Source organism: Halichoerus grypus, chromosome 2 (genome assembly GCF_964656455.1).
Source record: "Halichoerus grypus chromosome 2, mHalGry1.hap1.1, whole genome shotgun sequence".
Lineage (NCBI taxonomy): Eukaryota > Metazoa > Chordata > Mammalia > Carnivora > Phocidae > Halichoerus > Halichoerus grypus.
In genome coordinates this window covers 166,455,704-166,480,714 of record NC_135713.1, presented here as the reverse complement: position 1 = coordinate 166,480,714, position 25,011 = coordinate 166,455,704, and the positions used below count along the sequence as shown (strand labels likewise).

Sequence of the window (25,011 nt, the reverse complement as noted above, 5' to 3'; positions counted from 1 at the left end):
AGAGCATTGCAACAGTCCCCACATGCTCCGATTAAAGAGTGAGCCAACAAACTAGTTTTTCTTTGTTTGGATTCTTACCATAGTCGGCCTAGAAGAACAGAAGTGAGAGGCCCTGGCAAGTTGTATTTTTACTCCACTTTACAAAACAGGAGTTTAAAAGGACTCACTGAGTTGCTGACATGACAGTTCACTTGGGCACACTGGGCCTCCCATTCAGCTTCATGAATGGGCACTAAGATGGAACCCCACCCCTTGGCTTTCTGTAGGAGAATAAAAAGGGAAAGCTCTTACCCATCACCATCCAAATGAATTAGGGTATCACTCCAGAGGGGCAGGACTAAGCCCATGGTACAAGTGCTACTGCAAGACAAGAAACAGTCCATAGGTTAATTCCTGTTATGCTAGGAAGCAATTCTTTATTAACTCTTTCAACACAACGGATAAAGCCCCTAAACTCTAAATTCTGGAGTGTAAGAATGGAGGAATTTCTATCATATAACTATCAATGTAATGTATGTGCTCTGGAGCTGTACCAAACAGGTGGTTAGTCAGGTCCTTATGTATTTAATAAAGAAAACTTACTGACTGAGCTCCTTGTATTGCTACCTCAAAAATGGCCACTGTCTAAAAAATCCAGGTGATTGCTGCTGACCTGTGATTGGCAGGTTTCACCCCAAGGTCACAGCATCCAACTCAACTCCAAAAATCATTTCTAATGCCAAGAACTATTGCTGGTTGCTGAAGACCTCTGAATATATAATTTGCTCAAATTTAACTCTGAGTTTTATGTAGATGTATTGAACACCAATTGGGAAATTGTATCTCTATCACACCACCCCTCTGGATAACTGCAATCTATCCCAGACCTCTGCCACTTTCTCTTCTTAAGGCCGCTGTAAACCATTCTCCCCTCCATCCAGTCTCCCAACGGCTCTGACACCCTCTCCCTGCCAATGTATACAGAAGAGCAGCATCGTGCAGAAGCAACCTCAGACGTGAACATGCAGAGTATGCACAGCAAACAGCAGAACAGCAAAGTATGGCTGGGAGCACAGGCTCTGGAACCTGGGCTCTGGCACTAACTATATAATTCTAGGCAAATCATTTAATTGCTTTGTGTTCGTTTCCTCATCTATAAAACTGAATAAAAATACCTTCTTGATTGGGCTGTTTGTGAAGGTTAAATTAGATAACACACTAAGAAATGTATGTAACATCACCAAACATAATAACGACCACTTATTGGGGAGTTATACTTTGTCAAAATATCTGGATTTGATCCTCTTCAGTATTTCAATTCCTTTTGACAAGTTATTTACCCTTTCTCAGCCTTAATTTCTTCACTTTAACATGCAGTTAACAAAACCTACTTTCATAGGGTTATCATAAATATTTTAAAGTGAAACAATACATATGAATGTATTGTCACTTAAAACAAATGTTGAATATGAATTTTTAGTGAGTGCTCTAATACAACTGAAAGTGACTGGGGGTGTGAGGAGGGGGAGGGACATCATGAAAATGCACTGAAAACAACATGAGGAATACCAAGCTTTTGCTATCAGAGTCACTGCAGGGCTAACGAAGACCGTTCCCCAGGTGGGCTGTGTCTAGTGCTTTGCACTGTACTTGCTGGCCTGTGTTACTCAACACCGAGCACTGTGTGCTCTACTAGTGATTCCAGAATTCAGGAGAATCAAATCAAGATTCCAACAGCTTATCCACATTGGAAGGCTGGGCCTGAATTCCAGATGCAGAGCTATATGCAAGAATCCAAGAGGGAGGAAGAGAGCTCCACCACTATTTTTGTTGAGTAGATGAGGTGAGAACAAGGAAAACTTGTTTCAAAGATGGCTTCCCAAGATGGAGTGGGGTTATTTTCAGAGTAGTTCCTTTATTTCTTTCTTCTTTTCTTTTCTTTCTTTCTCTCTCTCTCTCTCTTTCTTTCTTTTTAAAATGAATGCTTAGCCAGGTTCCTAGCAACAAGTATAGTTTGGGTATAAATATGAAGGGTTTATAGCCTGGTGACAAATCTTGAAATTAAGTAACTACAGAAGATGATACGGAAGATCCAAAAGAGTGTGATCTGTGAGCTTGTGATGAGATACCAGTTAAACTTTGGACAAGTGACAGTGATATATAGGAACCAAATATCACATGTTCAGCTTATACTCAGGTCAGGCTGCTTCTTTACATTAAGTAGCTTTTTCACACAATAGGAAAGAGAGGCCTGAATTAGGCACACCTAGTATTTTTATCTAATTTACCTTGAGTTTCATGAGATTTTTCTCCTTTCAAGTATAGGCGCTTATTTTAGTAGATACTCATCCCATTCAACAAATATTTATTGAGTGCCTATATGTACTAGACATTTCCAGGTGTTGGGGGTACAAAGAAAAATTATAAAACAACACCATAAAACTTTATTATTTTATAATTTGAAATATATTCAATGCAATTTGGATACCAAGGTTACATTGTATATTTAAAAATTTATTACTTAAGATATAACACAATACTAAAAATTTTATTATTAAAATATAACACAATGCTTAAAAATACTATAAAAAGGTTAAATGAGTTGGCGTATCATATCTTGAGAACTACTTGGGAAGATATGTCTCTCATAAACAATCTGGGTTCTACTTTGGCTTAGTATTGTTTTGAAACATTAACTTTTTATATTCTCAGATACAAAATGATACAAATTCCTTCAAAAGCAATTGAGGTAGAAATGATACTAGATTACGTGAGTGCCAGTATTCTGAAGTGGGCAGCACTTTTCTTACTGTCCAAGGAGCTCATTCACAGAAGATGGATGGGAATTCATAATACCAAGTTTACAAAAAAGAATGAAAACTAGTTTCTATAGCTTTTCACATCACCTTTTTGTCTTCCATTAAATAAAATTTTCATTTGTTAGATATGATTCAGGCAGGACCATTACTGAAGATAGACACAGTTCACTGAGGATAAGATTACACATCTGATTTCTCACACACTGGGTCAGGAGAATCTGAAGTTGTTGCCTTGTATCTCTAGGGGAAGGCTCAAGTGAAGTTTCCAAGCAGTCCCAGTTCCTGTTTTATGGGGCTTCCAAGGGAGGAGTCAGGAAGAACCAAAGGAAATAAGATATAGAGTAGCACTGTTGAACTTTCTGCAATGATGGAAATGTTCTATATATGTACTGTCCAATATGGTAGCCACAAGTCACATATAGCTAGAGTACCTGAAATGCGGCTAGCTGTGACTGAGGAACTGAAATTTAAATTTTGTTTAATTTTAACTTATTTAAATAGTCACCATGTGGTAGTGGCTACTGTATGGGACAGCACAGATCTAGAGAGATAAAAATCTAAATTGGAGGTCTTAAAATACTAATGAATGTAGGCAAGGTAGGTGCTCTTAAAGGATAAATGCTTACTGAAAGGTCTGTTGCTTTGCTAACACCAGAGGTTAAATCCATGCAGGAGAAAACCTAAATGTGGTTTACAAGCCCGTGCAATTTCAGCGCATACAATTAAAGGCTGTAAGAATTATATAAGGTAACAACTCTGGCCTTGTGATCCTTGGGAAACCACAAATAATTTTCAGGTTGACTGTACAAGCTTAGGTAAACACTTGTTTGGGAAACCTTCTAATGACAATGTGATTCTTTTCCTCCCAACATCAGGACAATTAGAATCACTCCTAGTCTCTTCTTCTGTGGCTAAATGTGTGGCCTGGGTCACACTGCTAGCTACTTCACAGTTCCATTCTAGTCTCAAACCAGGAAGTCAATGCTTTGAGACATCTGGCAGGATTTCCTGAGGCTTATTATCTAGAGTGCAAAGATCTGCTTAGCCACATTCCACAGTCTTCCAAAGGTTTCTCCAGAAGAAGTGGGAAAATAAAAAAGGAAAGCAATAAACTTTAGGGACACAAAAGAGCCAGGTTCTGAGTGCGGTATGATACCTTTAATTATAGGATGCAAAGTGCTGCTAAAGCCAAAGGTGTATGATTATAAAAGGTTCTGTTCTGAGTTAACAAAAAATCAATTCCCTCCCACCCTGCCCTTTTAACTCAGAAGAAGGAAAAAGGAAGGAAAACATTTGGTAAAAGCAAGGTGTAAGGCCATGAATAAATATAAGAGAGTAGAGTTAAAGTGGGCTCTCTCTGAACCCAAGATCTACTGGTGCACTATCACAAAGGATACTGTGCCCTAGAATCAGCAAAGTGAATCATTACTGCTTAAAATAAAGTTAACTACAAAGATAACACAGCTTTTTATTCCTGGAGATATAAGTTTAAGTCATTTGTATTTAAATCATTTAAATCATTTATATTCATTACCATTTAAGGATGAGAGGAAGGTAAGGAACAGTGATAAATTAGGAACACAACCAAAGACATTCACTAATCATTTTCATCTCTCAAGACTGTATGGCTAAGATACTTTAAGAGTAGAATAGTGTCAGATGTTTTTGTAGTAACTCAAAAGGCAACTGGAATAGTTATTTAAAAAGGAGTTTTCTCATCCTTCCTTTTCTGGTACCATACCTGTCATTAGAAGAGAAATCCATTCCTAGGACGATGCTTTCTTCAGTGTCTTGTCTACCATTAGTTGAAACCACTACCATATAGCGTGTTCTATTCTGGTAAGTACTTTCTAGTCTTACAGCCTGGAAGTTAACAGACAACAGATATATTAGGAAATTTAGAAGGTCAGTTTTAGATCATTCAACCTCTTTTTACATCAGCATCTTAAAGCATGCTCAGGAAGACTTAAATTCAAATTCCAGCTCATGTATTAACTATGAAACCGTCAGTAAGTTACTAAATTAATTGGAGGGAGATATAATAATACCTATCCCACTGGATTATAAGAATCATATGAAATAGTGCATGTTTATAAAGCACAGTGCTTGTCATATAGTACAAGCTCAACAAATATTGGCTACTAGCATAATTTATAATAATAACAACTACCAGGGCATGTTCTAAAGATTGAAAGAGGGAAATGTGAGATATATGAACGTGAGCATTAGACTCACAGATGCAAGTCCCACAAATAATTATGATCAAAGCAAGCCATTAATATATGAGGAGTATACTCTGTTGAAATCTTACAGATTATACACTGCAAGATTTTCTTCTTCAGTTTCAGTGATAAAGAAATTGCTTTTTTCAGAGACTTATATTATTTTTTTGTCAAAAACTTTTTATTTATTGCTTGTTTGTAATATTTTAAAAGGGCCTTCCAAAAATTTGAATATGGGCAGGGTGTTAACTGATATTAAGGATTTACTGTTAGTGTTATAATGGCATTGTAGTTATGCCTTTTTCTTAAGTATCTGGAGTAAAATGACATGATATCCAAGTTTTACTTCAAAATATTCCAACAATGGGAAGCAACCAAGATGTCCTTCAGTAGGTGAATGGATAAACTAAATACATCCAGACAATGGAATATTATTCAACACTAAAAAGAAATGAGCTATAAGGCCATGAAAACACATGAAGGAATATTAAATGCATATTACTTTGTGAAAGAAGCCAATCTAAAGAGGCTACATATTATATGATTCCAACCATATGACATTCTGGAAAAGGGAAAACTATGAAGTCAGTAAAAAGATCAGTAGTTGCCAGGGTGCAGGGGAGCACAGAAGTTTTTAGAGCAGTGAAACTACTCTGTATGATACCAAAGTGATAGGTACATGTCATTTTATGTTTGTCAAAACCCACAGAATGTACAATACCAAGACTGAACCCTAATGTAAACTATGGACTTTGAGTAATAATGATGTGTCAATGTAGGGCCATCAGTTGTAACAAATGTACAACTGGTGGTCTCTCACTCTCTCTCAAAAAAAATAAATAAAATCTTTAAAAGAAAGGAAGGAAGGAGGAAGGAAGGAAGGAAGGAAGGAAGGAAGAAGGAAGGAATAAAAAATTCTGCAATGCTGAGAATGGACCTGAGGTTTCAAACTTCCTTTTAGGCTTCAAGATTCAAGGTTAAGAAATTAAAATTTTAAGAGCCATAGCATAAAGAAAAACCTAATACCCACCTGGGTTAGAGGTTTATCTCATAGTCCTGTGCTAGGAAGAAGATTGATAAAAATCTAATCATCTAATTTTTTTTAAAAAAGATTTTATTTATTTATTTGACAGAGAGAGAGTTAGCGAGAGCAGGAACACAAGCAGGGGGAGTGGGAGAGGGAGAAGCAGGCTTCCCGCTGAGCAGGGAGACCGATGCGGGGCTCAATCCCAGGACCCCGGGATCATGACCCAAGCCGAAGGCAGATGCTTAACGACTGAGCCACCCAGGCGCTCCTCTAATAATCTAATTCATGAAGTTAATCAGAGAAATGTAATTTAAAATGGCAGTTTGTACATAATACCCTAATATTAGAATTGGCAGCAATTTCAGTGTTTCCTCAGTCTCCAAAATTTACATGGAATAGATGACTGAAATAAGGCAATAATTCAGGTGCATTTGATTAACTCCAGTTCTCACTGAAAAGGATACCACTGAAGTTTATTCTAATTATCCAGCCAAAACAATATTTTGAATTTTAAAACTTCGCAACAATAGCAACTGAGAAAATTATTCCAAGAAAGTCCATTTATTGCCTAAATTTGGATCCTATTACAAGTGTCAGGTGAACTCGACTCAGCAATCTGAGGACTTAGATAGGTCTGAGAAGTCACCTGCCTCTGCTTTATTTCTGATAAGAACCCATCCTGTTTGCAAAGCTCATCTACCAATGAGTGATATTAAAACTTCTCTCAGTAACTAATTTAAATGTTTATAATCTGATTACAAGCAGTTCACAAATACCACCTGATAAAATAACTTCTGTCCTTAGCATCATCCAACATCAAGAAATACTATTTCTTAAGCTTACACTGCACCTTTGCCTTTAATTTCTTTTCACCAAGAGTCTTACATCATGCCACTGCATGCAGTGTTTATCCTCAAGGAAGCCACATTACAACGTCCCAATGTCTAGACAGGCAGCTCACCCAATCCATCAGAGAGAAAGGTTTCAAAGTATGTAAATATTAAATGCTAGCCAAAAGAACAAAGCAAAGTCATTATCTAAAATTAAAACAGACTTCAGATGTGACACTAATAAACTAAAGAACACTGTTTTCAAAAGAAATAGAGCTTGAGGGAGTCTCAGGATTTTATTTTTTTAGTTTATCTCTATGAAATTCTTAAGTTAAAAAAAATCTATGTATTATATTCTGTGTAGCCATTAAAAACAGATTTATTTGTTGACATGGAAAGATATCCAAAATAAAGTGTGAAGAAAGCAGGTTGTAAGTCAGCATTTATGCTTTTATCTCATTTTTGTAAAAAAAAAAAAAAAAAAGTGCTGACGTATACTCTTCCCCATTCAATTCTGAGCTCAAATCAACTGTAGAAAGCTTCATAGTTATAAAGATCGGTAGTAAAACCTTTTCATCATTGCTCAAAACAGATTAGCCTTTCGTATATACACATTTCCGCCAATTTCATTCGTCCACGAGCAAGTCCTCAGTTATCCACTTTTTAAACACACACAAACACCCCTCCTCACCCCCAGACATGTCTTGTTGTTTTAATGATTTTATTTATTTATTTATTTGAGAGAAAGAGAGAATACAGGTGGGGGGAGAAGGAGAGGGAGAAGGACAAGCAGACTCCACGCTGAGTGTGGAGCCTGATGTGGGGCTCAATCCTATAACCTGGAGATCACGACCTGAGCTGCTTAACACTGAGCCACCCAGGCTCCCCAAGTCTTATTGTTTTAAATTACTTCATACTTTTACTTCTCAGAACTACAGAGATCAATCAGGGAGACTAGTAGGTCTTCTGATACTCAGATTTGGCTATTTTTATTATTGATCCACTTCAGTAAGAGCAGAGGTCAGAGAATCTGACATACTCTCTCTCTCTCACACACACACACACACACACACACACACGAAAGACTGGAAGGATGCTTATCCAAACTGCTAAGAATGGTTTTCTCAGAATATAGGATACAAAGTGATTTTTACTTTCTTCCTTACACCTTCCTGTATTCTATGATTTTTAAAAATTTTATATTTAGAAAAAAATAAACCCATTTTCATTTTGGGAAACTATCAATGTACTATAAAAAACAAAGCCTAAAAAGTCCTTATTTTCTTTTCTTTTTTTTTTTTTTTTAAAGGTTTTTATTTATTTGACAGAGAGGGAACACAAGCAGGGGGAGTGGGAGAGGGAGAAGCAGGCTTCCCACTGAGCAGGGAGCCCGATGCGGGGCTCGATCCCAGGACCCTGGGACCATGACCTGAGCCGAAGGCAGACACTTAACGACTGAGCCACTCAGGCGCCCCAAAAGTCCTTATTTTCTTAAACTCTCCTGCAAAATACTCAAAAACATCTTGTGCCTTATCAGCACCATAACTCTAGTTAAGAATATTAAAGTTACTTCAAATGTTAGGAAAGTTTTTCATTTTCTAGTCTATTTTTTTTTTTATTGAATGGGTATTGGGTAATGTGCAAGAGTATTAAAAAAACACGGTCTTCATTTTACCAGCTACAGTTTTCGTAAATACTGAAGTTAATGCTTGGGACTGTATTTGGAATGCAGAGTTTCCCTGGAGGAAAAAATGGTTTACTCTTATTTTCAATGCTAAAGCAAAGTGTGGGATTTGGTGCCACTATCTGTTGTTGGGTTATTAAAAAAATAAAGGCAGGACTTTCAGTTGACTATCAAACTTTTAACCTTATGTACAAGCCCCAGGATGAGAATTTTAGCATTCCAAATTTAACTCAAAACAAAAGGCCTTGCTTTGAGTCTACAAATGCTCCTTTCAGTTAGAAAAGTGCTAATTTGTCCAAAGTCACACAATGTATTCACTCATTTTCTTGAAGATGACTCATTCAATAATCTGAAACATAATGACTATGTGTTTGTAACAATTCAAAACAACTGTAAAATGGCTTGTCATTTAAAATGAATTAATTCAGAGGCATCAGTTATATTTTCTGAATTTATATTTTATAAATGTAAAGCAGGTAAAGCTGCATATATTAGCAGGCCAAGAAAAAAAGTTAATTTCCAACTCTCCCTTCCCTAACTGCTTCCTTAATGTTCTCCTGTGGTTAAAATTATTTTAACGTTTAGAAGTGCAATCTAAATTCCAGAAGGTTATCAAGGAGAAAAAGATAAAGTGATGACAGACCTCAACTTTAACTCTACCAAACTACACAATTTTTGGAAACTATAAACATGTATCTGACAGACATCAAGTATGTGCAAGTGACCATTATTATGGGTTTTAGAGGAGATGTTCTCAAAGCGTGATTCCTGGATCAGCAGCATCAATATTGATGATTCACAGGAAAACTTGTTAAAAATGCAAATTATTACTGCCTCCCCCTCCCCAAATCAAACACTGTGGGTGGAATCCAGCAAAGGGGGATAGTTCAACAAAGCTCTGCAGGTGATTCTGATGTACTCTAAGGTTTGAGTATCACTGCTTCAGAATATTAATGCTGTAAAAACTGTAGACCACCTTTGTTCACTTATAAAGAAGTGTTTAAGATAGAAGTATATAAAAATATGGACAAGATTTACATAAATGTATGATGTGATTTTCAAATTAGAATATAAAATAATTATGTAAGGATTTCTTATTTCATATTCTTTAAATTTCAAAGGAAGTTCCTCACTCAACAAAAATTTGTGGCCATTTTAAGGTGACAGGCAGCATTTGAGAGGAAAAAAAATGACAGAATTTGAACACAGAATGACTAAGTGAATGAAAAATCAGTTAATTACCATAGAGTTCAGAGACCTGTTCATCAATTTTTTACAATCATTCTTGTATTATATTCATTCTCTCTCTTCCCGTTCAGAAAGCAGAGATCAGCCATTTGAATTTAACATGCCGAAAGAAACCCAATTTCCAAGTGACTACCCCAACCTAGAAGGGCCGATCATCACATGCTTAGATTACTGCAATAACTACCTAGTGGACCTCCATGACTTAAGATGGCTTCCTCCTCCCCACTATTCTGTATTAGCTTCTGAGGAATCTCTCTATCTTTTTTTTAGTAATCTCTATACCCAATGTGGGCCTCAAACTCACAATGTAGAGATCAAGAGTTGGATACTTCACTGACTGAGCAAGCCAGGTGCCCCTCTCTTAAATACTGTAGCTGTTCCACGTGATTCTTTGTTCCAAACCTTGTAACCTTTCACACTACTGCTTACTGAAAAGGTAGATGTACTACCTCCAAGTATTAATCCAGAGGGTCAGATAGGGAATACAAATGAGTGAAGTAGGCCATATGAATATTAAATGGGTAGAAATGCTCTTCACTTTTCATAAAGAAACATACTCATCCCATTTTTGTTTTCCTATTTTAATTAAATATTCTACTATAAGAAAACTAACAGTGAAGAAATGATGACAAATAGAGACACTTGGCTTTAGAGTCTAGGAGACAACAGGATATGTGGGGATTATGGTAAATTAAAAGCCTAGGCCATACCCAAGCCTGACCCTTTGGGTCTAGCAAGTTTTATCATGTGAGAATAAGGTCCCAGTGTTGCCAGAATTTTAGATTTTTGAAGACAAGCTCCAAGTATGGATTTTTATGTGAAATCATTCAACTTTAAAATTCTGGCTCGGGTGGCGCCTGGGTGGCTCAGTTGTTAAGTGTCTGCCTTCAGCTCAGGTCATGATCCCAGGGTCCTGGGATCGAGCCCCGCATCGGGCTCCCTGCTCCGCGGGAGGCCTGCTTCTCCCTCTCCCACTCCCCCTGCTTGTCTTCCTTCTCTCGCTGTGTCTCTCTCTGTCAAATAAATAAATAAAATTAAAAAAAAAATAAAATAAAATTCTGGCTCAGAGGGCACCTGGGTGGCTCAGTCAGTTAAGCATCTGCCTTCGGCTCAGGTCATGATCCTGGAATCCTGGGATTGAGTCCCGCATTGGGCTCCCTGCTCAGTGGGGAGTCTGCTTCTCCCTCTGCCCTTCACCCCGCTTGTGCTCTCTCTCTCTCGCTCTCTCTCTCAAATAAATAAAATCTTAAAAAAAAAAAAATTCTGGCTCAGAGTGAAAAACACCACCACTGTGGTCCAAACAAAACATATCTGCTACTTAGAAAAAAAAAAAATATATATCTGTTACTTTGAGTTCCCTAGTTTGGAGCATTAAATTCCTATTTGTCTGCCTTGTTTCCTGGTATCTTATCTTCCTTATAGTAACAATAATCCCCAGATTTGGGCAGCATTTTATTCTCTTCAATATGCTTTCATGTCCATTTGATCCTCTTGACTGTGAGAGGTAGAAAGAAGATGAGGAAGCAGGCTCAGGCAAGCTAAGTAACTTGTCCAACATCACATGATTAGTAAAAGCCTAAGCCCAGGTCTCCTTACTCTGAGACCAGCACAAATCCCTGGCCCTTTTACTCTTTCCTTGTCCCTTACATGTGCTTTTGTCTCAGTCAGGCCCTCATCTAGAAGGACGGTCTTCTTTCTTTCTGCCAATCTAAATTCATCATCTTTTAAGACCCAGCTCAAGCCCTACTGTATACATAAAACCTTTCTAACTAGGGCAAGTCTCAAAGTATTCTTTCTTCTGAACTTCAGTTGTTGCTATGGTCAGTAACTTACAAACTGGTGCTTATCAACAGCCTTGAATCATCAAATTATTTCACATCATTTCACATAGCTCATATCCCCAATGATATTCTAAGCTCTTTGATGGTGTGGACATGTTATTCTTTTTTGTTCCACATAGCTCCCAGCACTCTGTTGGGACATAAAAATGACTGCTTAATGTTTGCCATCTTAGACAGTCTTTTGAGTAAGAGTTATACTTACCAGCCTGATGTTATCTTCTGGGCGGAGTAATATGAACATTGCTTGGAGATGCTGTTGGAGATCACCTGGTGAAATTTATGAAACAAAAAATAATTATTCTCCACTGTAATGTCAATAGAGAGGATTCCTTCTACCTTAATAACCTGTGTAAAAGAAAGTCCTGGGTCACTGAAGGACTATAATTAGACATAGAAATTAAGTGTCTTAATATAATTATTATTAACTTTAAGTGGAAAGACAGAATGGTAGACTGCATCTCTATACATTCACTTTTAGCCTATACTACATTAAAATTTGCTTTATGTTTGTCCAATGGGAGGTGCACTTGAAACCAATCTCAGTTTTGTACTATCGTGGATGTTGATGAAAGCAATGGTGAGATCTGTTGGGCTGTGCTTTCAGGCCCACTGAAGGTAGCAAGGAGGGAATCCTGAAAATGGGGTGTGTGATGAATGCGTTTAGAATTACCTCTAACATTACAAAAAACTAACTATTTTGCCATTCTTTTTTCTGTAAATCTTTAGTTGCACTTAACCAAAGAAGATTTTTAGATTCCCCTTAGAATAATGTCAATGGTTTAAAATGATTTCCATATTAGTGGCTGATATTCAAGTAAGAGTACTCATTAAATATAGTGGGTCCCAAGAAATAAATATTCCACTGAACCTAATGTTAGGTCCTTTAACATGGCCAACCATTATTTGAATACACATTTGTTTCTACACATTCTCCAAAACTAAGTTGAATTTTTTTGTATTAAAGTATTATAGATTTCCTCATACTCCTTATTCTATATTAGAAAACATGGAACTTTGGCTAGTAGGAGATAATTAGATAACATACTGTTATAAATGATAACAATCTGAGAACAAAAAACTTCATTCATGCCCAACCAGGTCCAGCTCTTTTTTAAGAGTCTAAAGTGACTGACATAGCCACCTGATCACAGATGCCAGTGGATGCCTGTTCTCACATTCGTCTTGAAATCTACATACAAAATCTTCCTCCAGGTAACTTCAACTGTTAACAGTGAGATGAAATACTGATATGTGCAAGAAGTGGTGAGGGGCAGGAAGAAAGAAAAGTAGGTTAGCAAACAGATATTTGTTTAAAAGGTCAGCAAGTCTGAAAGCCTCTCCTTTTTTTCCCCGTTTCCTTTTCTTAAAGAATGGTTTTCTTGCCGCCCACCCCCCCACCTCCATTTCAATGCTGGCTTCTGACCAATTCCATTACTGCAGAATCTTTCAACTTTCAAAATTAAAAAGGAAAATCATCATGTTTGGCCAGGTCTGTTCTACCACATTTCAAACCCAGAGACACAATCTAAGTCTCATGTGTAAGAACCAGTATGGGCTCATAGGTATAAAACCAAGAGAAATGAAAACATATGTCCACACAAGAACTTACACATAAAGATTCACAGCAGCATTATTTGTAAGAGTCAAAAATTAGAAACAACTCAAATGTCTATCAACCGGTGAATGGAAAAATGAAATGTGGTACATCTATACACTAGAATATTATTTGGTCATAAAAAGGAATGAAGTACTGACACATACTATAATGTAAATGACCCTTGAAAACATTATGCTAAATAAAAGGAGCCTGTCTCAAAAGATCATTTATATAATTCCACTTATATGGAACACCCAGAATGGGCAAATCTATAGACAGAGAAATAGATTAGTGGTTGTTTAGGATTGGCAGGGAGGGTGGAGGATATAGGGAATGACTGCTAATGGGTAACTGGGTTTCTTCTGTGGGGTGATGAAAATGTTCTAAAATTACAGTGATGATAGTACAACTCTGTATATACTAAAAAACAACAACAACACTGAATGTATACTTTAAATGGGTAAATTAGGTGAATTACATGGTATGTGAATTATATCTCACTAGAACTGTTAAAAAAAAAAAAAAAAAAGAACCAGTGTGGGGAGACAAAGTGTTAGCTATAAACAATGAAGAGTGACTTAAGTTACATGTTATAATTGAGTTAAGCAGCTGAGGCTTTTTAAAAATTAAGATTCATTCTGTTCTATCAGTACAGATGACCCAAGGGAAGGATTTTTAGGATGGAGAACTTGTAGAGGACAACCATTTCTGGGTAAATAGTGGCCTAAGTCCCTACTCCAAGTGCTATTGGCCCAAAGATCCAGCTGGCTTCTTGAAAGGTCAGGCAAAAGTCAAGAAGCCCCATCCCTACTGTAAGGCTTCTTATGTGAGCTGGGAATGTGGAAACTCAGGTTTGTTGGTGGTGAAAAGTACTGTCGGTAAGCAAACTGGGTATTTGCTACTGGAAAACCTTAATTGATAAGTCACATAAGAATTCATTAGAGTATCTTTGTACCTTATTATTTTTCCAACACAAATTTATTGAACACTTACTACATATATAATGCATTCTGCTAAGTGCCAGAAAAATAGTGAAAGAAAAGTGATTATAGCACAGTACAATGCTTTCTTTCACTATTACAAGACTGTTGGAGAAACAGGGATGAGGTTGTCAGCCTTTTAGAACAAAACAAAAGAAACCAAGGAAGGAATGGTGTATGTGGAACTTTACCTGCATGCTTGTTGCGTCTGTGGCTAATTCTTGGTGCAGATGAGCCATTTCCCCGTGGTAGAAAAAGGGCAGCACCTTTGACAGTTAGAAAGCTCTCACTGATGCTATAAGGGAAAAAGTCAAAAGGAAACAGATTATTTAAGGAAGGAAATCAGAGTATGATGGAGATCCATTTTGGGATTATTCTCTCTCCCATCTTCCAAAGTCCCAATTTCATGGGATGAAGTAAAAATAAAATTAAGAGAGACCCTTTTATTTACACAGTCCTATCTACTCTAGACAGTTTTACTGAAGCAAAACCTACAATATTCTATATATATATATTACATGGTAGCAGTTAAGAATGAAGGCTCTGGAAACAAAAAAGAGAAAGGCTCTGGAGCCAGATTGCCTGGGTTTGAATCCTGGCTCTGCTACTTCTTACCTGAGTGAATTTTAGGGGGCCTAAATTTCCTTATCAGTAAAACAAAGGTAATAAAATGAAGCTGTTGTGAGGAATCAACAAGTATACAGTTTCTTAGAGTGGTGCCCTTGTGCAGAGGGATTTTTGAACTCAAAATACAACTAAGGTATAAAATTCTCAGTTTTACTTTAGAAGTACTCTAGAAATGAAGCTGGCAGACACATCTGAGAACACTTCAGTTGCTTTTAAAATTCCCAAAGCTCTACCATAAATTTAATTCTTAGTGTTTTATTTTTTTAATTTATTTTTTAATTCTTAGTGTTTTATTTATTTATTTATTTTAAGATTTTATTTATTTATTCATGAGAGACAGAGAGAGGCAGAGGCAGAAGGAGAAGCAGGCTCCCCACGGAGCAGGGAGCCCAATGCGGGACTCGATCCCAGGACCCTGGGATCATGACCTGAGCCGAAGGCAGACGCTTAACCGACTGAGCCACCCAGGCGTCCCAATTCTTAGTGTTTTAAATGATTGCATTTTAAGGTACACAAACACAGGTTACACAAATACCAATGCTATAGAAACATCTTTGGATAAGCATAAAGGTATAAATGCCTAAACTGGAGGGAACTTGAAACCCTCATCTTAATTTTTTTTTTTTTTTCTTTTTAAAGAGTTATTTATTTGAGAGAAAGCACACGCGTGAGTGGGGAGGGGGTGGTGGTGGATGAGGGAGGGGATCCTGGTGACCCTGAGATCATGACCTGAGCCGAAATCAAGAGTTGGGCACTCAACCAAGCCACGGAGGTGCCCCTCTTGTCTTAATTTTTTTTTTTTTAAGATTTACGTATTTGAGAAAGAGAGCGAGAGAACGAGCGCATGAGCATGGTGGGGAGGGGCAGAGGGAGAGAGAGAGAGAAACCCTAAGCAGACTCCACGCTGAGCGCAGAGCCTGATGTGGGGCTGGATCCCATGACCCTGAGATCATGACCCAAGCTGATACCAAGAGTCCGACATTCAACTGACTGTGCCACCCCTGGGTCTCTCATCTTAAATTTTTTTTTCTTTAATTAAAAAAAATATTTTATTTATTTGACAGAGAGAGAGATAGCGAGAGCAGGAACAGTGAAGCAGGGGGAGTGGGAGAGGGAGAAGCAGGCCTCCCGCGGAGCAGGGAGCCTGATGCGGGGCTCGATCCCAGGACCCTGGTATCATGACCTGAGCCGAAGGCAGACGCTTAACGACTGAGCCACCCAGGCGCCCCTCTCATCTTAATTCTTAAATGTAGTATTTCTAACTTGTGACATACAGATTGATTGGCAGCCATTTTTGTGTGTTTTAAAATAACTGGGAGCATAGTTAAAATTTTATACACCAAATGACTGCTATTGAATGTTGCAGGTGAGATGTGGTTATTTTTAGTTTACTTGAAATGACTAACTAAAGGGGGGAGAGGGAAGTAAATATCTGAAATTTGGAAAACACTAAACTTTTTGGTAAGAACTTTTAATTTTCATTTACATTTTCTTTAAGGATATAAAAGGTTGATACTGTATGTAGTTAAATTGACCCATAACCATCGGTGATCATGGGGCAGGTAACTATAGCCTGCAGAAAAAGTTATGATCTAGGAATTTAAAAAATAAGATCCTGAAGTTTTTGTTTAATTGCATCAATTTCTGTATTTATGTGAATTTATAAACTACAGTAAGTTTTGAATGAGATTAATCTTGTTTAATATAAGTAAATGTGTCTGTAGACTGTGATCTCTCCAAACTAAAAAGATTAGTACTTGGAATTCTGTTCTTTATGGTTATAGTGTTGGTAAAGCACTAATACACAGAAAATAAAGGAATTACACAGTGCAAAAAAAAAAAAAAAGAGTGCTGGGCGCCTGGGTGGCTCAGTTGGTTAAGTGACTGCCTTCGGCTCGGGTCATGATCCTGGAGTCCCTGGATCGAGTCCCGCATCGGGCTCCCTGCTCCGCAGGGAGTCTGCTTCTCCCTCTGACCCTCCCCCCTCTCATGTGCTTGCTCTCTCTCATTCTCTCTCTCTCAAATAAATAAATAAAAAATCTTTAAAAAAAAAAAAAAAGAGTGCTGCCCTTAACAAATATTAGTTATTGTTACTGGGCCTATGATTATTAATAACAGTGTTTGATTAGTGTTCTAATCAGATGTAAATTATATTACAATACTTAGTTACAAATAACAGACCCAAAGTTTGCCCAAAAAATTTTGTTTAAAATACACACACACCATGCTGAAGTGTTACTCAAAATTTTACTTTCACTGACTTGCATTCCCACATGCAGTGAAAGGAGGACATAGGAAATGTGTTTAACCTATGGAGTTTGCCATGTTAATACCATCCTTCATGTAAATGACAGCTCAACAGAGGTGGAGATTTACTGTTCAGGATAGCAGTAATATAATTACTAGTGAATATCCACAGAAAACAGAAAATATATCCAAACTATTTCATACCAACAGACTAAGCCTTTTAAATGTTTAAATGTTATCCACAAACTCTGAAAAGGCTAGAACTTCTAAAACACTAATGGCAAAATTTAGAAACATATAATGGAATGGAGGGTTCCAAGTTTGCTTTGAAGTATGTTATGCAGAGTTAGCTAATGTATTGTAAATTACACTGCCTACTCAACATTTCCACTTGGAAATCCAATTGGCATCTCAAATTTACATTGCCAAAACAAAGCTCTTGAGTCCCTGCAAACCTGATCCCTAGTCTCATCCACCCAAATTGTTTGGGCCAAAATACTTGACAGTCATCCTTGGTTTCTCTTTTTCCCTGCAACAGTATGTATCCTAATCCAACAGCAAAACCTGGCTTTACTTCCAAATGTATCTTGAATCTGCCCACTTAGCTCCATTACCACTTGGACAATGTTCATGGCACCATCATTTTTCAAAACTAGCACCACTGTTAAAGGTTTTTTTTTTTTTTTAGCTTTTTATTATAGAAAATTACAAATATAAACAGAAATAGAGGGGATAATATAATGAACTCCCATGTTCTCACACATTTCAGCTTTAATTCAAGTCCAATCTTTGTTTCTTCTACATCCTTACTCTCTTCACCTTGTCCCTGAAGTGAAACTAACCCCAGACATTCTATCAGCAAAAGGTCTCTTAACTGGTCTATCTGCAACCACTTCTGCGCTGTGGCTATCCACTTACCAAAGAGCAACCAGAGGGATTTTATGTATCTAAAATACACGGATACACCACGTGCTTCCCTTTGTACTTACAAAGAAAAGCTGAAGTCTTTAGCTTAGACTTCAAGGCCTTGTAACATCCAATAATACATCATTTCTCTGATTTCTCCCCTTTTGTTCACTTGCTATAGTTGCACTGGTCTCTTTTGTTTCTTCTATATTTCAGGCCCCTTCTCAGGGCCTTTGTGCTTTTTCTTTTCTTCTATTTTTAAAAAATATTTTATTTATTTGAGAGAGAGCGCGCGCATGTGCGAGCACAAGTGGGGAAGGGGCAGAGGGAGAGGGAGAAGCAGACTCCCCGCTGAGCAGGGGGCCTGATGTGGAGACTTGATCCCAGGACCCTGGGATCACGAACTGAGCTGAAGGCAGACGCTCAACCAACTGAGCCACCCAGGCGTCCCATGCTTTTTATTTTTTACTTGGGATACTTTTTCTCCTGGCCTGTCACTATTTAAGTCACAGCTCCAGTATCATCACCTCTTCCCCATCCCAATCATACTCTATCTTGCTATTCTGTTTTGTTTCCTTCAGGATATATATCATATACTAAAAATTATGTTTATTTACTTGTATACTTGTATTTACTTGTATACTTTATTTACTTGTATACTTGACTGTGGTTATCTCCTTATGATAGCATATAAGCTCAATGAAGAGCAAGCATTTTATTTTGCTCAGTACATAATCCTTAACATTGGAAATTGTGCCAAGCACATATTAGGTGCTCAACGGCTATTTAAGAAATGAATCAATTCAGCCCAGGGTCCTTCCCACATGGTTCTATCGGTCCTGTTATTGCAGCAGGAATTGTAATTTAGGACAAGAAAGAAATTCTGTAATTTCACATGTAAAAAATAATTGTTACAGAACTCAATATATGTGGCAGATTAATGGATTGTAAATACAAATGTTTGATGATAAATTAATTGGCAAATAAAATTAAATCACCTCTATAATGTTGTCAGTCCAACGTTGACTCAATTTTATCCTTTAATTAAGTGGCATGAAGCTGATAAACTTTTGAGCTAACTTGCCAAATAGACTGGAACATGTCTTCTAAAAACAAACATAAGAATCCACGGATGCCACTTTAAAAATCTGCATTCTGGCTGGGAGGGGCTGCCTTTATTTTGTTTTGTTTTCATCTTTAAATAAAGCATTGTGCTCTTGTGGTCTGTTGCACAAGTCTTGTCTCTTGTTACGTTAGTGGTATGCACATGTCACCCTGCTGTGGGTCACTGTGTTTCACTCACATTACGGGAACCTAAAACAAAATGTCTTGAGTGACAGGATGAGTGGGGTACACCACAGACAGGAAATGAAATTCACACTTCTGCCAACACAGCAACTGTCCGCTTTACCAAATGAAAATATTTTAAAAATACAGACTAATATTCTACCTATTACCAAAGTTACAGCTGTGGGCACTTTGGTTTCCGGTAAGCAAAGTGGTCTCAACATCTACAAAAGAAGTATATTTGTAGAGAGCTTAAAACAACCAAGCATGCTTCAGTCATTCCTTTTGTGAGACAGAGGTAGTTTCTCTTAGACAAACACTAGTTTAAGAATAAACTTCCTGGTTTGATACATTTATTGTTGCTCATGCTTTAAAGCAAATCTAAGTGTGTTCTTTAAAATGTATGTAGTGCTTTCACACGGGGAGGGTTAGGGTGGGACCAAGGACCCTTGGTTAATTCAAAGCTACCTGGAAAATTCCTGATGGTAAAAGAAAGACGAGGAGTCAAACTCACATATAGTATAAGAGAAAAGATGCTTTTCTATTTGAATCATTTACACAAATCTCCATGAACTTTTCTGATAGAACAAAATGCACAGCAGATACAGCTGGGTCAGGAGACTGCCCTACTAGGTGCAGTACAGGTTTCCAGAGAGTCATGGCAGACACACTATGGTTGGTACAGTCAATTGTCTTTATTCTGTGGTCCCAGATTAGGACTCTCCAGTTATCATAAAAGCGGCATATACTGTTGGTTACAGGGGATCAGGAATAAAAGTGTGGCTGATTACAAAAATCCCTTATCATCACTGAATAAAAGTCAAAGCTCTATAAATGCTGTAAAAAATGGAATAGCAGTATGATGGTGTGGAAGTGAAAAAATAAAATTCACAACCAACAGGGTTAGGTGGTTCAAATTCAACTTGAAAATTAAATGCTTAATTTGTATATGAATAAAATTATATGTAAATTTAATCACATGTACTTCAGTATAAGGTAAAAGATTAGTATATTTTGCTAGAACAGCAAGAGATTCATTTATGTAAATATTGGTCTTTCTGAAAAAGCTTCCTGAAGATTCAATCAACATAGAGTTGGTCTCTACTTAAAAATATAGAGAGCAAGTGAAAACTTTTACACATTTTCTGAGTCGACCAATTCTGGACTAGAAACAGGACTTCTCCAGTAAATTTTATGGAGCCATCCATAGGTGATTACAGATGCTTGAATCAGACACAAACCCAAAAGCTTTCTCAGTCTAAAGATGGAGAGTATTTAGCTGCTTGATAAGAAAATGACACAGGATCATCTTGGTAAGAAAATGACACAGTGACAAATGAAGTTCTCCAGTCTTTATCAGAATACAATTGAAGATCACCTATTCCTCTCTTGCCATAAGATTGCTTGCTCAACAGAGAGAAAATCATTCCTAGTTAGACATATGAATAGCTAATAATAACTAACTTGACTGGATGCTTAGAGTACGCTGGGCACTAAGCTGAGCACTTGACATTATTTCATTTAATCTTCACAACAATCCTATGAAGTAGGTACTATTTTTTACCCCCAATTTACACGTTAAGAGACTGATGGACTCAAGAGATTCTACGTTATTTGCCCAAGATCACACAGCTGGTAATCCTCAGAGCAAGAATTCAAACCAAGATTTGACTTGAAAGTTCATGCTCTGGATCTCTCTCTACTATGCTGTTCTAGTTTTATGATATAGTTTAAGTAAAATGAAATACAATGTTTTCCCACAGAGCTTTCAACAGAATAGAATTTGAAAGTAGACTATGGGAGTGAAAGAAAAGGACTGAAATAAATCCAGATCTCAACTCTTCTCATGCCTTTTTTGTTTCCCTTATCAAGGCCACGAACAGAAAGACTATACTGAGGGGAATCAAGAACATCTGGCTGAGAGATGAATCCAGATGGGCTGGACAGTAGAGAAAAGAACAGTAACTTCTGTTGGGAATGACAGTAGCATTTCAGTCTTGAAAATGGAGGAAAGATGACTCTGCTTTAAATAGATTTGGGGAAGCACTCTGTGCCAATCTCTCCTGATCAAAATCACTTCCTAAAGCATGAAATTTGTTAACTGGCAGTTTATTCTCAGGCATAGTGTAGAGGAAAAGGTTAACTAATGGAAGAAAATACTTCACTGTTCTGAAGTTGGAATAATTTTTTTTTTTTTTAAGATTTTATTTACTGAGAGAGAGAGAGAGAGCATGAGAGAACACAAGAGCACACAAGCGGAGGGAGGGTCAGAGGGAGAGGGAGAAGCAGACTCCCCACTGAACAGGGAGCCAGACATGGGGCTTGATCCCAGGACCCTGAGATCATGACCTGAGCGAAGGCAGATGCTTAACTGACTGAGCCACCCAGGTGCCCCGAGGTTGGAATAATTTTTGAAGAATGTGGCCACCGTGATCATCCATGACCAGCAGAAAGGCCAAGGAAGCAAAAGAAAGCAACAACACACCAGGCCAAATTGCAGAGTATCAGTTGGATACACAGTCTTCTGTTTTACATACAACATACACGAAGAGATGGATCATTTACCATGGGAAGTTGGGTTTCAGAAAGTGGATGTAATACTTTTATTTGAATATTAAAATGGAGGAAGTAGATTCTCATGTTTATAGTATTTGCAATGTTTGGTATTTCTGTCAAAGCCAAAATTTATAGGTAAATTAGGTTTTACCTATAAATTGTACAAAGTGATATGGCTGCCATTTATGTAAAACTAAAAAACACTTAATCTGAACTGTTTGTTTTATTTTTTGTTTTGAGGAATATTCATCTAGGGGAAAGTTTCAAATATATTCTATCCTAACATTCTCCCTTTCTTGATACGTGCTCTCTGCTTATTTAGTTGTTTAATTTTCAGATTCAGGGCACTAGGTCAGCTTCTGCCAGTTCCTTAGGTGGAGAGGAATTCATATCCCTACTCAGCGTGACCATACCATATAGAAAGGAAATTTCATAATAAAAAGCTTCAAATATCAGACCAGAGGCCAAAAGACTACAGAGCTATCAATAACAATACCTACTGAAAAGTTTGGCTAACTCCAAAAAACAGGAAGGAAACTGGCTGCAAAAGTCAAAAGCATATTTCCAAGTAGTGAGAAAAAGTTTGATTCTGTAACCCTAAAGGAACTTAGGGACTAGACACTAGTCTAGTCTAGTCTAGAACTTAGGGACTAGACACTAGTCTAGACTATAATGGGAGAATGTCTAAATCCAAATATCATACATACTCTTCTCTGTAATTAAACATTCCCCAATCCCATCCTCACCCCTACCATACATGGCCATACGCTCAAATGACAGTATTAGAACAGCAATCAATACCTGGAACCATCTCCCCCAAGGTATAAACTCCAGACACATGCCTGTGAATGCAGGCACTAGGATTATTTCTCTCCTCATAGGCAGACAAGCAGAGGCTGGGGTACATTAGTAGACAAGTTACTGGCAAAGTAGCTAAGAACTTAGAACTCCAGTTCTTACTCATTAACTATAACCATCAAACCATTTTAGTTCCAGCTAATCTTCCACTTAAACTTTCCTGTACAATGTCCAGCACAACTGCCCTCAGATGCAGCTGTTTGTTTTCCCCCTTTCCTACTTTTCTACAATCTAAGAAGAAAAGCAAAGGTCTATTTGTTTAAGGCTGAGGGAAAAATTCCTTCAGGACTATCCTGGTCTTTTCCCTATAAGCATACACAGAAGAAGAAACAAACCCAGAACATTCCTTTTGTTCATTTTGGATGCTCATTTACTTGGTAAGATCTTGTAATGATTCCATTTTGCCTCAAACATGTGCATCTTAGAAATGTTCAGATAGAATTATAATGTAGGAGCAATAATTTTACCACTGGCCATATAACTCAACCTTCCAATTTCCACAGATTGGGGTACATCTGAATTGACATTTGTTATTTTTGGCTGTCCAGCAATAGATATCTCCTTCCTAATCTCCCTCTGGTCTCTATTTGGGGAATCCCTCCAAATGTGCACGGTCTTGGTGGTCTCCAACTCTGGAACTGTAAGGGGTCTTGCAGGAACCTGGCATGTGGTTTAGGCCTGGACAGTTGGAAATTCTCCCCAAATCTTAAGACAAGTTACCCAAAGGAGTGGAGTAGAGATGGTGGGGGATGGTCACATTCACTGTGGGGAGAAAGGCAAGGTATAGACCAGTCTGTTCCTATTCCCTGGGCTTCCCTGAATGCCCTTGGCTCCTGCCTGTTCCCTAAGCCTCCTGTCCATTAGGTGAGCTCTGACTTCCTTCTAACAAATATTCTGGTTAAGATAGTTAAAATTCATTTCTGAACTTGCAACAGAGAATCTGATATATCAATTGAAGTTCAAAGAATTCAATGACTTGTTGCAAGTCACACAGCTAGTTAGAACTCAGACTAAGCCCCACGTCATCTGACAGCCAGGGCAGCACTTTAACCCGTTATCCTGAGTTAGATGTTCCCACAACAGGACATACTGTGGGCCTAATAATTTGAAGCAACCAGCGGTTAAAAACACATCTGGTCAGTTCATCTAAAGAGAACAAAGACAGGATTTTACTGCAAAGCCTGGTGTGATATTTGTTCTATTTTTCACAGTATCCTGAAGACAAAGTTCAGGTTCCAGTGGCGAAAAGTTTAGACATATTCCAATGAGGCAAATACTTTCACGTTGTTTCTTAAAGTTGCTTCTTCCCCTTTTTCCTTTAATAAGTTTGATGACTATTAAACATTGTTTTAAAAAAAATATCAGAAACTAGATGCCAAAAACAAAAAGTTAGGAAGACCGTGGGGCTCAGGAAGGAGGGGAAAGAAAGCCTACATAAGAAAAGAAGTGGATGCAAAAGAAAAAGAGGGAGGACTCAATAAATAAAATCAGAAATGAAAGAGAAGTAACCGACACCACAGAAATATAAAGGATTATAAGAGACTAGTGTGAAAAATTATGTGCCAACAAACTGGACAACCTAGAAGAAATGGATACCTAAATGCCTAGAAACATACAATCTTCCAAAATGGAATCAGGGAGAAATAGAAAATCTGAGCAAACCAATTACTAGCAACAAAATTGAATTGGCAATAAAAAAACTCAAGTCCAGGACAAGTGGCTTCACAGGTGAATTCTACCAAACAGTTAAAGAGTTAATACCTATTCTTTTTTTTTTTTAAAGATTTTATTTATTTGAGAGAGAAAATGAGAGAGAGAGAGAGAGAGAGAGAGAGAGAGAGAGAGCACACGAGAGGGGGGACCGGGAGAGGGAGAAGCAGACTCCCTGCTGAGCAGGGAGCCCGATGCGGGACTCGATCCTTGGACTCCAGGATCATGACTTGAGCCGAAGGCAGTCACTTAACCAACTGAGCCACCCAGACGCCCTAGTTAATACCTATTCTTCTCAAACTATTCCAAACCACAGAAGAGGAAGGAAAACTTCCAAATTTATTCTATGAGGCCAGCACTACCCAGATACCAAAACCAAAGACACTACCAAAAAAGATAACTAAAGGCCAATAGCCCTGATGAACGTGGATGCAAAAATCCTCAACAAAATACCGGCAAACCGAATACAACAACATATTCAAAGGATCATTCATCATGATCAAGTGGGATTTTTTCTAGGATGGTTCAACATCTGTAAATCAATCAATATCATATATCACATTAACAAAATGATGGATAAAAACCATATGATC

General features: G+C 37.7%; 1 protein-coding gene and 2 non-coding genes across 6 annotated transcripts in view; all 3 read right to left on the bottom strand.

Moving 5' to 3' along the window:
* SSH2 (slingshot protein phosphatase 2) overlaps nucleotides 1–25,011 on the bottom strand; it is a 242,910-nt gene that overhangs the window by 46,414 nt on the left and 171,485 nt on the right. For all 4 annotated transcript variants that reach the window (XM_036094635.2, XM_036094638.2, XM_078068104.1 and 1 more), the window contains 4 exons: nucleotides 14,419–14,522; nucleotides 11,853–11,917; nucleotides 4,540–4,661; nucleotides 292–360 (listed from right to left, as the gene is read on the bottom strand). In XM_036094635.2, the coding sequence (XP_035950528.1) occupies nucleotides 292–360; nucleotides 4,540–4,661; nucleotides 11,853–11,917; nucleotides 14,419–14,522 (360 nt within the window). The remainder of the gene's footprint in view (nucleotides 1–291; nucleotides 361–4,539; nucleotides 4,662–11,852; nucleotides 11,918–14,418; nucleotides 14,523–25,011) is intronic.
* LOC118537264 (small nucleolar RNA U2-30) lies at nucleotides 7,393–7,462 on the bottom strand. Its single transcript, XR_004918033.1, has one exon. It is a non-coding gene; the product is annotated as a small nucleolar RNA U2-30 (small nucleolar RNA).
* LOC118537265 (small nucleolar RNA U2-19) lies at nucleotides 7,802–7,878 on the bottom strand. The gene has a single exon (XR_004918034.1). It is a non-coding gene; the product is annotated as a small nucleolar RNA U2-19 (small nucleolar RNA).